Raw genomic sequence first — 14,163 nt, 5'->3', positions numbered from 1 at the left:
CCTGACAGCAATGTGATAGCGAAACTTAACATGGCTGTTTGAAATATCAGAAGCCTTCTGCCAAGTCCTTGCTGGAGCCTGGCCAGTCTGAGTGACGGATCCCTTCCCCAGGTAGCAGGCTGTGACGCTGCTGAGATACGTGCACAACCACATTCCTGACAGACCCGCATCATCTCATAGGGTTCATCGTATGTTCAACACCAGAAAACCTCAGGGCTTCTTTTCCAAAATTCATTTACCGCAAAGCTGACAGGGAGCAGTGGCGTTGTCACTACGTGCCATCCACTGCCAGCTGACTTCGGTGCCAAAGCAGACCTGAGGACCTACTCGCGCCCAGGTTCTCCTCTTGCTCAGACTCGCTCACTGCTAGATGAATATGCCAGCAAAAGAGAATTAGCAAAAGGCCCAGTCCTTGTCTGGAGAAGAATTTTCAAAGCAAAAAGGACTCGAGGCTCAGATTTTGCTTTTATTAGTTCCTGGTGTCTCAGATCCCTTTGATGCTTTTGAAATCCGCAGATTTTCAAATGTACCCCCAGCTGGCTTCCTACTCAAAATGCTGCTCAGTTGCAGAATTTATGGCCCATCTTTATTCTCCTCCATAGCCTTCCACTGCATTTCAGCCCCTCTGTTGACGTTAGAGGGCAGTCTTCCATTTTACTGCTTTTTCAAGAGTATTTTAAATAGTGCTTATTGTAATGTGCAGAGCCGCCAGAGCTTTGGCAGGCTAGGGTGAGGGGAGAAACGCATTATAAACAAAATGATGCCATTTTCATTTAAAAACTACAATTCTGCAAATATATTCTTTTAAATATCACATTTGCATGATCTTTGTATAGCTAGAAGGGTATACAATTTAGAAAATGTAACACACATTAACTGTTTCACGTTGCAATAGCTATCTGTGAGGGCTCTGTGATTTCCCAACAGGACTTGGAATGAATTAATGCAATGCAGCCCTTCCTTGGCATTGCAGGGTACTAAAGTAGAGGTGGCTAAAGGGGACTACTCTGCACCTAAGTTCGGTGATAAATGTTCTCTAAAACCCTATGATCTTTTTAATTTCACTTCAAGAAGCATTTGGAAATCAAAGACCAGCCAAAAAAAAAAAAAAAAAAGTCAAAGACCAGAAGTTGCTGTAAAATTTGTAGGAAATGTATTTCTGAATCAGAGACTAAGAAATGTCTCATAGTCATAAAACCATAAACCATCTATAATGCCATTCCAACATTCAAAGTGGTAATATTCATATATCAAAGCCGAGGTGCTGCTAGCTTCCAACTCTTTTAGGATGGCATTCATCTTTATGACAAAAATAATTATGGAATGCTAACCTGCAGCGACTTCAAACTTGTGCAAGAAAAAAGTACCACGTCTCCCACCTCCAGCCCCACCAAATTAAAAAAAAATAGGCTTGTGATCATGAAAATGAAGAAAGAGCAAAATATCCATACATCATAGGCTTTTATCTCTTTGGTAATTTTTTTTTTCTCTTGGGCAAGTATGTAGTACCAAAAAAAAGTAAGAAAATATCAAATTGCTCACAGATCCAATTTAAGCCTGTCCTCAAGGACAGGTTTATATTTTCTGTCTGTAAGACCCAAGCACGGAAGTAGTCGGCAACCTGCCATCGGTGACATAGGGAGGGTGGGGGACCTTTTTTAGGAAGAGGAGGAATGGCCCCATTTATTTTTCTGCAAGACCCCGTGCCAGGTGCGCTGCCCTCCCACCCTCCCACCCAGGCTCTGCTGGGTTTCTGCCTCTGCAGCACCGCAGCACAAAAATATTCACGGAAAGAGAAGAATCTCTTCACTCTCCCCCACTGACATGAGAAAGTCATTGCTTATTTATGGTAAAATTGAACTGTTTCCTGAAGGTCAAGAATTTTAAAAGTAACTCTCACAAATAAGAGTTTTTCATGCACTCCAAGCCAGCTCCCCGGAGAGCAGTTGTGTTTGCTGTTCCTTGCCAGTTTTGTTCAGTTAGTCAGGAACAAGTGTTTACCTTGCTGTTGTTACCAACCGTTGCTGTATTTAACAAGGCACTGAGAAAAATATAAAACTGTACTGGGGTCATTGAAGAAAAAAAAAAGGCACAAAGCTACTGAAACATCATTTTCTATGACTATTGGTAAAAGCCCCCAATGTTTTCTTGTGTCGAATGTAACAACCTTCAGCCATGAGACCCTTAAAAATGCTGGGGTTTAATGCAGTGTCAGTATAACCATCTAAAATAAAAGATCTTGTATGTAAATAAAAAGTGAAATTGAATATATATTAGCAAAATATCTACATTTATATATAAACTTCTGGTTTTCATTTTAAGGATACAGTGCCTGTGATATTGGGATTTAAGCAGTGTTACAGGCTCAGATGTGCAGACTGTAAATGCCAAAGACGCAGGCTGTGCCAAAACACCTGACTTCATTTTGAGAACTCACCGAAGATAAATGTTACTCATTTCCTTAACACGAGTATGTAAATGACACCTTAATTATTGATCCTAAGGAGTGATTTGTAAAGTTCATAAACCCAAATACACAAATTGTCACAATGCTTTACATGCAAAAGAGCGAACTGTCTCACCTGGCCCTGCCGTGTAGCTCGTTCTCATGTCCCTGCACAGGAAAAGTGTGCGAAGACAACAGGGCATCGCAAAGCACCTGGGTGGCAAAGAATAGTTCAGGGGCAGAAGTTTAGAAAAAAGCCAGCTCAATACAAAAATAGAGAAACTGGTTGATTTTTTTGAAGAGTTCTAGCAAAATTTTTTTTTGGTTTTTAAGTATTTTTTCATAGACCAGTTACATCAATTCCACCCACATGGGTCATTTGTCTTCTTTCATTTAAGGTTGTTTAAAGTAATCAACAGATCTCCATGCATCAGTTAGCATACTTCACTATGTTCAGCAATCAGGATTTGGCCTTAAATTGCTCCGTAAGCTCCTACAGTCAATTTTCCTACATTGCCTGAAGTGGCTATAAGGAACCTCATTAATAAATGGACATGATTAGATCACATAGCCAAAGGTAATCAAAGATAAGAGAGAATATAAATAGTGTATCAAGGGAAGTTTGTTTTCTTCAAACTGTGCTGTTTTATTAAAAGGTGCAGAAATAGAGCACTTGTCATTCCCCTGCACATCGGGAGGGCAGGCAGCATGGCAGCAGAGCCCAGCGCTGCTCTGCGGGTGCTGGTCGCAGCACGCTGGGGTGGCCCCACTTGGCATGGCTTTGGATGCCAAAACTCGAGACTGAGTCAACAACGAGCAGTCCAGCAGCTCGTCCCCTTGACTTACACGCTGCTGCTTTGCATTATGGAGCACTCCAGCCAGCACCAATTGCTGTCTAATTAAATGAATGACTTAGCATCCTTCTTGACGTGCCGTGGTGTCTTGTGCAGCAATAATTTTGCCATATTTTGAATGTGAAAATGAGTTTGAAACTGAGAAAGATGAGATGAAGTGGCATTTCACAGGATGCACTTTGCTAGGCATCACTGAGCAGCAAAAAATATGCTCGTGCCTGTGCTGCTCCCATCATCCAGGAAGCTAACAAGGTTCACATTGCCAGCAGGAAGGAATAATTTGCAGACCTGGCTAAAACTAAAAAGCAAAAAGACAAGTGGAGTCAAATACATCCCACAGAAAAGGGAAGCCAAAAGGCATGCCTGACCAAGGAGCCTTTTACAGAGCAGACCAGATTCTCTTATCCAAAACCTGCAGAGGTATAGCAACAGCCCTTATGGCTTCAAACTGGGAACATCTGATATCTTTGACACATCTCGGCGTAGCGGGGACTGTTACCATAAATGCCACTATTGTTTTCTTGAAGTCATTTAAGAAGGGCTTCAAGAAAATCATTAACAGAAACACTGGGACTGAGTTCAAAATTAAGACAGCTAAATATATGGGCAGAGAGTAAGTAAATGACTGAATGTGAATCGTGTGCCTAGCTTCCCACCACGGTCAGGTGGGCTCAGTTTGGTACATCCAATGTACTGATGGATTGCGTACAAAGAAATGTGCCGTGCTGGGGAAGGGCCCTCAAACACTGCCACCGTGATGAGCATGAAGCCCTGGTACACAAAACAAACTCAGTCACAGCAGGCTGGTACTGAAATGTTTCATTACCCTGGGTTTTCACTTACTGCAAAAATATTCTAAAACAACACTGCAGAGGATTAACAATGATGTCACTAGCAAAGAGGAACAAATATTACTAAATGTGTTTTTTTTCCTCACAAAATTCTCATTTTTATTTTATATGAATACAAAATTTCTACATTTTTAATCAAGATGAGATCCATCGTTCCTTTTATTTACTTTGTGATTTTACCTGAAAACAAAGAAAATGGAAGCCCATCACAGACATAACCATCAGCTAACTGTTAGCACAGTTTTAATTTAAAAAAAAAAATAAAATAAAAGAGGGAGGACAGAAGTCATTCTAGAACAACGCCCACTTCTGCATTTACATCTCCGTGTTTAGTAATAAATTTTCACCAGCATTCTTTTAGACCTTGGGCTTGCCCAAGAGTCATGCTACTAATTAGGTCATGGTGGGTGCTAATGGAGGTAAGGAGCCAAGCGCAGTGCCCAGCAGAGGCGAGCACAGCACTTGGCCGTGGTTTTGACACGTTGGCAATGTTACGGTCTCCAGATTGAGATACGGTGGGCTAAAGGAGACGGTAGGCACAAGCCAGAGAAATCAATGCGAATGCTTTCTGGGAAGAAAACTCTATTAGTGCACATAGCTCCTGTGAGGTGCTCCAGGGTTGCCATAGAGATTCACCGGGTTTGTTCGACCGAGCACACAAAGCGAACACAAAATGCTCTTACCGTTAACACGCCGAACATCCGATCCCGAGCCCACACTGAAGACTCTCAGTAGCTTCCTGTTGACTTCAGAGAGTTGAGGATGATGTCTCAAGAGCAGCACTTGATAGCTCATTTCTTATCACATCGAGCCCTTTTATGTCCTCTGGAAGGTTCATACTGAAGACATTTAGAAGCTAAGTCTCTGTCGATCGAGCTTTTAAGATATGCTTAATTTTAAGCTTATTCAACCCGATGGCTTCAAATCCAGTATAGTATTAAAAAATAATAATAATCTTTCAGTCACCACAAAGGTAGAAAAATTCCCTCTGGCTCTAAGCATCATATGGAACCAAATTGCAGGGTGAGTAGTCTGATGTATAACTCTAACATTATTTTAGTCAACAAGCTACGTGCTTGGTTTGGTGATGCTCACTAACCACCACGTCAGGACAAGACAATGAGCCCACCATGGTCTGTTAAAAATCTAATACTATACTGTTTCACTATTAAATATACATTTAAATATAATGAAACAGTCTGTCAGACTAATAAAAATACTCTTTGACATTTTTTCATCTTTTTCCAAACTCTTTACACGTTTAAGCAGACAGCTCATCAATGACATATTGTATAAATGCTTCACTGTTAGAAGTATTTTTTCGTGATGAATCTTTAAAGTGCCAGAATACCTAATAAGTTAAATTTTGATTTTCTTTATATGACAAATGCTTAATAGTTGTCTTAGAGTCTTTCCGCACTACGATTTTTATCTGTTTTTTTTATTATGGTAATAACAACATCTAATATGCTCTTTCGTATCTGTCTTGTTCTTTCTTAAGGTCAAAATTATATCCAGACTTAAAAGCAGCAAGAGACTTCTTCCTTTCGGTATTTTCAGGCAATAAATTACCATCTTCAGGCAAATAATAGCAAATTAGTAAATCTAAATGGGATATATATACTTTAATATACACTTGGTAATCAGAAAGCCAAGTATTGGTATGCCATTACACCAACTAATTTTCAATCTCGCAAGGAAATTAGATGCTATTACATCAGGCCATCTAATTGTCTTTCTTGCCAATAATCTGTGAAGAAGAATAAATGTTAATTCCTCCTTCGCTCTTCAGACAGATTTTTACTCCCTCGGATTTTATTGGATCTACTTTCACTTCACCTAGTGGAGAACTTCGGCTGCCTCAGTCAAGGCAGGGGTGGCTGGTGGGGCGCAGAGGAGCAGCAGGCGATGGGCACGGCCCTGGGCAACGTGCACGTCCAGCAGTGGGGACAGGGACGGGGCCACAGGACAACGGCCGCCCGGCCCCAGGGGTGGTAGAGGCTGGCTGCAGCTCTGCCTGTCTGTCTGTCCCACAGTCATCCCCGCTGCTCCGCACAAGGGTGTTGGGAAATCGCCTTATTTTATTAGAAAAACCTGGGCTGGGTTCAGGGCATCCCTGTGCCAGCCCTCAAAGTGCCCATGCCTCCCTTTTCTTCAGCTGCAGGATGCATACTGAAGGCGAGTAAAATCCCAGCTTTGCTTGGGATTGATCTGCTGTGCACCTTACAGCACGACGGGCACAACCAGGAGGCTCTGGGGGTGGCCATCCCATTAGCGGACACTTACGGCCAAAGCCTCCAAATGTGGATCCTAGTGAGAGCAAAGCAGGGTAAAGATCCCTGTGCAGTCAGGGATCCTTCATGTCCTCCAATGCATTTTAATGTGCCTTGCTAAAGGTTGCACGATCACAAAAGAAGAGAAGGAACAGCATTACTAGCTCAAGGCTGATAAAACTGCAACAGTTGCACTTGAACAGGGAGGTGTAAAGGGTGCCCATCGCTCAGCCTCATCGGGACATGAGCATCTGGCCCTTTTCTTTAGCGGTAACTGGAGTGATGGACGGGGCAGCCAAAACCAGCTCATAAACCTGGGAGCTGGCCTGGCTGGGACAGGCACAGGGCTCCCTGGAGGCTGGGAGGTGCCGAGGGTGCTGCAGGCCTGGGGCAGAGCTCGGGTCCCTTCTTCAACCCCAGCGCTAGCTCCAGAAGCGGCCACCCTGTTCTGCCGCAGCCCACCTCTGGTTAGCTCCTAAACACCTCCAAAATCTGTCGGTCAGGAGGCTGTTTCTGTGAGGTGACTTGGGGAACATAACTTTGTAACGGAGCAGAAATGAAGTGACTTACCGGAGATCCCAGACCAAACTGCTATCAAGGCCTGAGATGGATTGAGGCATTCCCAGCTTGCCGACTTGGCCCTCGGTCCCAAGACAAAACATCATTCTCCTGCCCTCTAACCTGGTTTATCCTTTCTCTTAGTTAAGCAAAGAAAAATAGTAAAGAAAGTCAACAAAATGCCTTTTCAGAGTAATGAATCCCTGTTCTGCAGAGCAGAATCCAATTCATTACAGCATGTTAATCGTGCTGTGGGCCAGCATTTCTGCAGCTTTCCTACTCTCCCATCTGCTCTGAAAAAGACTTCTTATGACACGTTTCCAGTTCCTGTGAGTAAAAGTTAATGTACTCAGCAGTGGCACCCTCAGATCCTTATTTTCTGACAGAGATCGCTGAGGTTACTCTCTGTTCTTTACAAAATAAAGCCACCTTTACAGCTCAGAAAGGAGTTTGGCATTTCGTGTGGAAGGCAGCATCAGTGATGCGAGTTTTCAGGTAGTGGCGATGGGGAGATCGGACCACCGATGGCAGCACCGCTTCTGCAAATCAGCTGGGTAATCTGCATTTCTCAGGCTTGCTCTGGGTGATTTAGGTGAATGCAAGACTTACGGCTCTTGGTGGCCTCCTCCTACTGGCTTTTTTGTATATGCAGATCTCTCAAGGTAGAGAGGCTTGTCAGCAAATGACTAAATCATAAATAAGAGGCTTTTTCCTGTAAGCCAAGAAGCTGTTTTTCTTGCAGCCCACACTTTCAAACAGGGGGTGAAGGCGTGTGCAAGCACGATACTGGCTCTCTGTCCCTCTTGAGCATACTCTGCTCAAAGGCACTTGCCAAAACTCTATAAACGGGTTGGTTGTAGACCCGCACAATAAACAAAAAGGAAGAGGCTGATTTTCAAAGCTACACATATAGCTCTGGTGGCTTACAGACAACCAAGTTTATCAGACTTTACCAAGGCAGAAACGTATTTCATTAAGCGGAAAAAAAGTTTAGCATAGTGGATGTGAAAGCCAAAACAGAAAGCTGAATCTGGATTTTTTATTTATTTATTTATTATTTTTTCCCCTGAAAAAGGAGCCAGGTGGTGCTGGGAGCTGCGGGGAGCGGGCCAGAGCCCCCAGGTGTCTGCACTGCAGCAAAAAGCCACTGTGCTGCGGAAGGCAGAGACACGCACGGATGGAAATACACACCTTATGTCCGCACAAGGGCATGATTAAATCCCAGTAACTTCTTTTTCTTAAGTAACGAAAAGGAAAGCACACTGCTGTTGGGACCCTGGAGCTGTGCTAGGCACAGCGATCGGCAGCACCTACCCACACGCTGCATGGTCACGGGGCAGGATGCCCACCTAGCCTTCATTTCCACGTGGCCAAACACGTTAAAACATCGCTTCCTGGGCTGTTCTGGAGAGTTTTCAAGTTAGCAGCTTGCACTGGCAGAACATCTGCCACATCTGAAATCACAGCAGCCAGGAATGAAGGAGGGCAGGTTCCCTGCCACAACCAAACGCCTGCGTGCCGCTGTGTTTGCTGACCTGTGCTTCCTCCCACCCAGACAGCTCACAAGTCAGAATAACTGCATGGGAATAATTGCCACCTAACATTTTCCTTACAGACTTGTAAAGGTCTCTAGGTGCCACTTGACTAAGAGCTGTGAGAGCTGAGTGACCTTGGCGGCAACAGAACCCAAAAGGAGTGGAAGTGTTTGAGCAGGTTTTAAAAGCACGATGCTTCAGCCATTTCAGCGTGAACATGCGCAGAGAGGAGCGTGCTTGATCTCCTGCTGTCCAGGAACCCGTAACCACGCTTGCACTGCTCCATGCTCATGTCACCTTTCTCCATGGGCTGAGGGGTGCAACATGCAGGAACGGGGATGCTATCAGCGGCGTGGAGTCGATGGTGCCACCTTACCTTATGCTGGGTTGAATAATGATCTCCTGCATTGTGATATTTAATCGGGCAATATTAAAAAGGATCCATATACTTGTTTATTATCTTAGCTTTGAATTCAAAATGCATCGCATGGACACCGCAACATTTTCAAAGCAAGGTTACAGCTCATAGGAGGAGATAGCCACAAGGTAAAACTCACATGTACGTAACTCAGCAGATGACCTTTCCTGCACACAACACTTACATATTTTCAGACCAAATTACTCTCCTTTTTTTAATTATTATTCTTAACAGGAAATTTAAAAAGAACATTGTTAATCACTGCACCACAACTTCAGCTGATGAGCAGAAACCGCATTTGGCTCATCTCATGTTTTTCATGATTTCAGATGTGCATTGCCTACCTAAGTCAATTAATTGAGGCAAAGGGAGCTGCACTGATACCCTGCCTTACAGTGATTTCCCAGGACTCTTCTGGAAATGAGATGACACATATCAAGAGATTATTCCCTAGTAAAGTCATTTTAAATAACTATATTAAAAAGAAACAAGAAGTTACAAGCAGGGCCAGATTCTGTCTTTCACCAGTGGCCCTTCATACCTTTTGGAAATCTGAAATTCGATGTCCTTTAAATGTGCACTGAGGCCGGCGGGGCAGCTGTCTGCAAGAAAATGGGGTTTGGGACAGGGATGCGGGGCGCAGGTGATGGTAACAATGCCGTAGGTGCTGCAGGCAGGCTGCGTGCGCTCTGACAGGCAAAGCACACGGCTATTTTTGTATTAATCAAGAGCAAGCTGATTAAATCTGTAGCTTTACAAAGAAGGGGAATTAACTGAATGAAAACATTCATTTCCATACAAAACTTTATGATACTGTAACTTTGGAAACAAAGCCCGTTCTGAGCAATTCCATCTGCTCCACTTGGCTTGTGCTCTTTGAAATAAACATCTGTTTACAAGATGAAGACACGGGTACATTTGTCTCTGTTAGCTTTATCAGAGAAAAGCACTGAAATGATTTTAAGCACAAAGTTAAGCATCAGATGCTAAAATCAAGAGTATGGTTTGGAACACTTGTTTATGACTTTGCTCTTCGAAAGGAAGTTTTTTTAATTCCTGATCCAACACCATTGCGAAAGGACCGTTTACTGATAGGCATCTCCAGGTAAGGCTTTAAAAGAGCCAGTTCTTCGCTCCTGCCCACCTTGGCTAAGCAGCTATTCAGCACGACGAGGCAGTAATCAGATTTTCCATACAGTTGGCAATTCAAATAAAAAGGATTGGTGCTCTGAAGATAAAATATTAAAAAAAAAAAAAAAAAAAAAGAGAGAGAGAGGAAGAGAGAGAGAAAGAACAGGAAAGGTAAAATTATGGATTTGTGCAGTTGCCAGGACTTGTTCAGTATAAAAAACAAAGCAGAAACACAAGAACAATTTATGTTTAGAATGACAGGTATGAACTGCTATTTACTAAGGCTTTGTTGTACTCAAAATCAGATTTTTTTATAGCTTTATAGGAAATGTAACTGATGCATTTCAGGTTTAAAATACTCATACTGTTCATATTATGTTTACCTTATGAAATGGATTGTTTCCCATGGTGTTGACCTGTTGTGACATGCAACACATTTTCCCCAGAGTATCATGCATATTTATTGCCATAAAATGAGATTTTTTTCAGTTAGCAATGTAACAGCATCTTGTTATCACTTGTGTGAAGTCATTTGGCTTAAATGACAGATAAGAGAAAATGAAAATATCTGTAAAGCAGAAAAAGGACGTAGGAAGCTTTCTAGTAGTTATGACTAGTTCTGGGAGTAGTTAAATTTAATAAAGACAACATAGTAATGGGAATTGTAAAAAGTCTGGATTAAAATCCATACAGATTTAAGTACATGTCCTTTTACTGCACTTTACGTTATAAAATATAAACAACATTAAAACTTTAAAAAATTCATACTGCATTTAAATTAACATTGAATTTAAACTGAAACATTTCCTGACATGTCTACAGTGGTTATGAGCATCCTTCACCATATCACGATTTACAAGCTTGTTCATTAGCCGCTGAAAAGAGAGGTACTCTCTGCCATCCTTTCTAAGCCTCCCTGTACTGTCTTCTCTGGGAAATGGCTGCATGCAAAACCACCCGGTGAACACCTGCCTTCACCAGAATTGATGGTGAAATTGCCATTAGCTTCACTAAAATTAGTTTTAATTCAGTGTGCTAGTGCCTTTATTAACACTGTTAAGGACTTAGCTTTTTTCTGTTCTGTGCATATAAAAGGTACATTCTTTATTCTTTCTTCAAGTAAAAGCTTGCTTGAGTCTGGAGCAGATAAACACGCACGGGTTGGTAGTCACTAACCACACTATTTTGCCACTGATTCTTGTTTTCTGTTTCACCCAGACAGAACTTTCTTCCTAACAGGAAGAAATATTGTCTGCAAGAAACAAAGACACAGAGAAGTTCCCTTCTGAGCTTTTAGCTGCTGCCTCACAACCTGTACAGGAACTTACACTGCTGAATAAATGACTGCTATTTTGACATGCAAGGTATTCATTTATAGTAAATAATTCCACTCACTTTACCTATGATATCATTGCTGTAAAGAGATCATTAAGAAACGTGGCTAGTCAGATCAAGCTCTGCCTAACTATCTGTGATCAGAAATGGGAGATGATTCAGCATTTACAGAAGTAAAACATACAGAGGAAGCAGGAGATGGATAGATAAAATCTAACGGGAACTTCACATCCATAAACTAAAGAGCCGCATGAGTAGCCAGTGTTTCTGCCAGAGACCTATCTCCTTAATGAAAAGATAATGATGCAAAACACACCGGAGGACACCCAGAAACCTGAACCATGACTCCAAGAGCTGATTTTACAGCAGTAAAGAAACAAGGTGTCTAAACAAGACTTTGTCCAAAGCAGGAATATTGGATGTCATTTGAAATAAAATATCCCATCCTACACTGGCGAAGTCTCAAATGGTGATTATCTGGTTTGACCATCAGTCTGTCATACTACCTGGTCAAGATCAGAAACCGAGAGAATATTAGGGTTATTTATTTCAAATAACATGCTCACTTTGGTTTTATAGGCTGTTCAGCTTTCTTGGGTAATTCAGCCAAAGTTGTGTTACTGATTCTATAGAATAATTTTTCATAACTTTATATAAGACATTCTCCTTTACCTGCATATGCTATTAATAACAATGACTAATATATCTACTGACTTTTAAGCTGCCTTTCAGCAAATGGAATAAATATACATATGCTATTGTACCTATTGGATGTTGACAAAGAATTGAGATGAAATGGGGAGGAGATTATGTTTTTCGCTTTTCAACATATTTCAACTTCAGCAGAAGTTCTCCACTCTCCACATTAAATACACAACAGATTTCTCACATGATTATTTTAGAAATTTGCATATTTTATAAGCAACTAAAGCAAAATGAGCTATATTCCATGAAAAATAGATAATATTTAGTCAATAGCTTTAATACAAAAAGCTTCTTTCATTTAGTAAAAAATTAAACCAACAACTAAAAAAAAGATATTTAAAAGAAATGAAACATCCAATCTTCAAGTAAGTAGGGAGCACGACTTACCATGGAAGGGACAATTGGGTAACCCGAGCACACAAACATCGCTGAGATCCAAAGGATGAAAAGAAGGTTTAACCTGCACAGACTTCAAAGATAAACTGTGGTCAGATATAATTTAAAACAAAATCAAGCAAAGCTCTGTACGTACATTTAAATACATGAACACTATATTTTTGCCAAAACCAAAGTAAACTGCTGTATTTTTACCTGATCATTTTTTACTCAGGAGTGTGTATGTATATACATGCAGTTATGCTACCAATTCCTCACATATCCTTTCAGCTCTTTCTTAGATGACCATTTTATACCAGAGTTCAGGAGTGAAAATGTCATCAAAGCTGATTTTATTATGACTAATTGGTCCTTGTTTGGCCTTTTCTTCTTGTTAAATGGGAAAATGGCAAGAGCACACATTCAGCTGCCATTATGAAGCTACCAATTGATTTCATTTAAAGTGTTCCATGAAAATGTCTTTCAAGTGGGTTTACTGTTAAGTCTGTATCGTCATAGCAAATATGGTCAAAGGTCTAAAGATTTCAAAAATATATTTCAAGATTTTTTACTGCTTCCAATACATCATATTAAGACCTTGTAAAGTCTGGCTGCAAGAGAAAAATAGTAAAAGTGCACTTAAATAGAAATATTCTTCAAAGAACGTTGTTATAATCAGAGCAGCTACAATACTTAGCACAATAAATTGCAATAAATATAGCTTTTTTCTTTTTTTTTTACATGCTTATTTTTAGCTTTTAATTTTCAACTGTTTAGCAATTTTAAACTGTTTTACTTGAAACTGAAGTTCTTTGGATATTAATTTCTTCTCTTGCATACAGACATATATTAGACTATGCTAAGTTTAAAGTCTTCTGTAGGATTAAAAAATTCCAATAATCTCCATCAATCAAGCAAATGTTTAGTGTCTAAGAGCATTGTATGTTACTGCAATAAAATTAGGAGTAGCACAGTTTTTTACGGGATCCCATGGTTTATTTATACAGGGTGCTGGAAAAGCAGTAAGAGTCCCACAAATTCTCTGAATGTTAATCTAAATAGGTGAGGGAATGCTGAAAAAAAAAATAAATTCAATTTTTTTCCCTTCAAATGAAAATGCTAGAGATCTTTTTTGTCGACAGTCACCCAGTGTTACAGACATACTCGCCAGTGACTCAGCAGCATTGAATGTTGTGTTTCTTTCAGTGTTTACACTGAAAAATCAATGTACAAGGGCTCCAGATGGGAACTCTGTGAGAGTCTTCAGGGAGACCTGAGCTTTTATAAATTATGGCAACTTTACCTGGAACGTTCAGTCTCCTGATGTAGCTGCATTTAATTCTAGGAAGTACGAAGCAGTAAGGTCTTCAGATAAAGCTGGAAGAAATGTAGTGGCATTTAAGAGCCTTTAACACTGCTTACAGAAAAAAAAGTCATAATTTGATCTGAGGTTGTGGTTGAATATATTTTCATTATCACTGTATATGGAGGTGTTGATCGTGCCACTGGTTTGCATAATCCAACGATTCTTACATTTTTAAAAGTACATGTTTATCATTGCTGGTAAAGTGTTTCAGGACTTACTACAGAAATGTAAAATGAAATTAGCCTGATTTAAACACCACAGTAAGCAAACCATAGAGAGAACATTTGACTATTTGCATATTCAGTATGTGTTCTCT

The 14,163-nt window shown here is 40.8% G+C and overlaps 1 protein-coding gene across 1 annotated transcript in view; it reads right to left on the bottom strand.

Moving 5' to 3' along the window:
- The window catches only part of NPS (neuropeptide S), a 28,430-nt gene extending 14,537 nt beyond the window's left edge, over nt 1-13,893 (bottom strand). The window contains exons 1-3 of the mRNA XM_083844839.1: nt 13,785-13,893; nt 12,494-12,575; nt 2,583-10,163 (exon numbers count right to left, since the gene is read on the bottom strand). Of these exons, the coding sequence (XP_083700965.1) occupies nt 9,954-10,163; nt 12,494-12,575; nt 13,785-13,816 (324 nt within the window). The 5' untranslated portion in view covers nt 13,817-13,893 and the 3' untranslated portion in view covers nt 2,583-9,953. The remainder of the gene's footprint in view (nt 1-2,582; nt 10,164-12,493; nt 12,576-13,784) is intronic.
- Nucleotides 13,894-14,163: the final 270 nt, after the last annotated feature.

This window comes from Anser anser, assembly GCF_964211835.1.
Source record: "Anser anser genome assembly, chromosome: 7".
In the NCBI taxonomy this organism is placed as follows: Eukaryota; Metazoa; Chordata; class Aves; order Anseriformes; family Anatidae; genus Anser; species Anser anser.
This window is presented reverse-complemented; position numbering and strand designations above follow the sequence as displayed.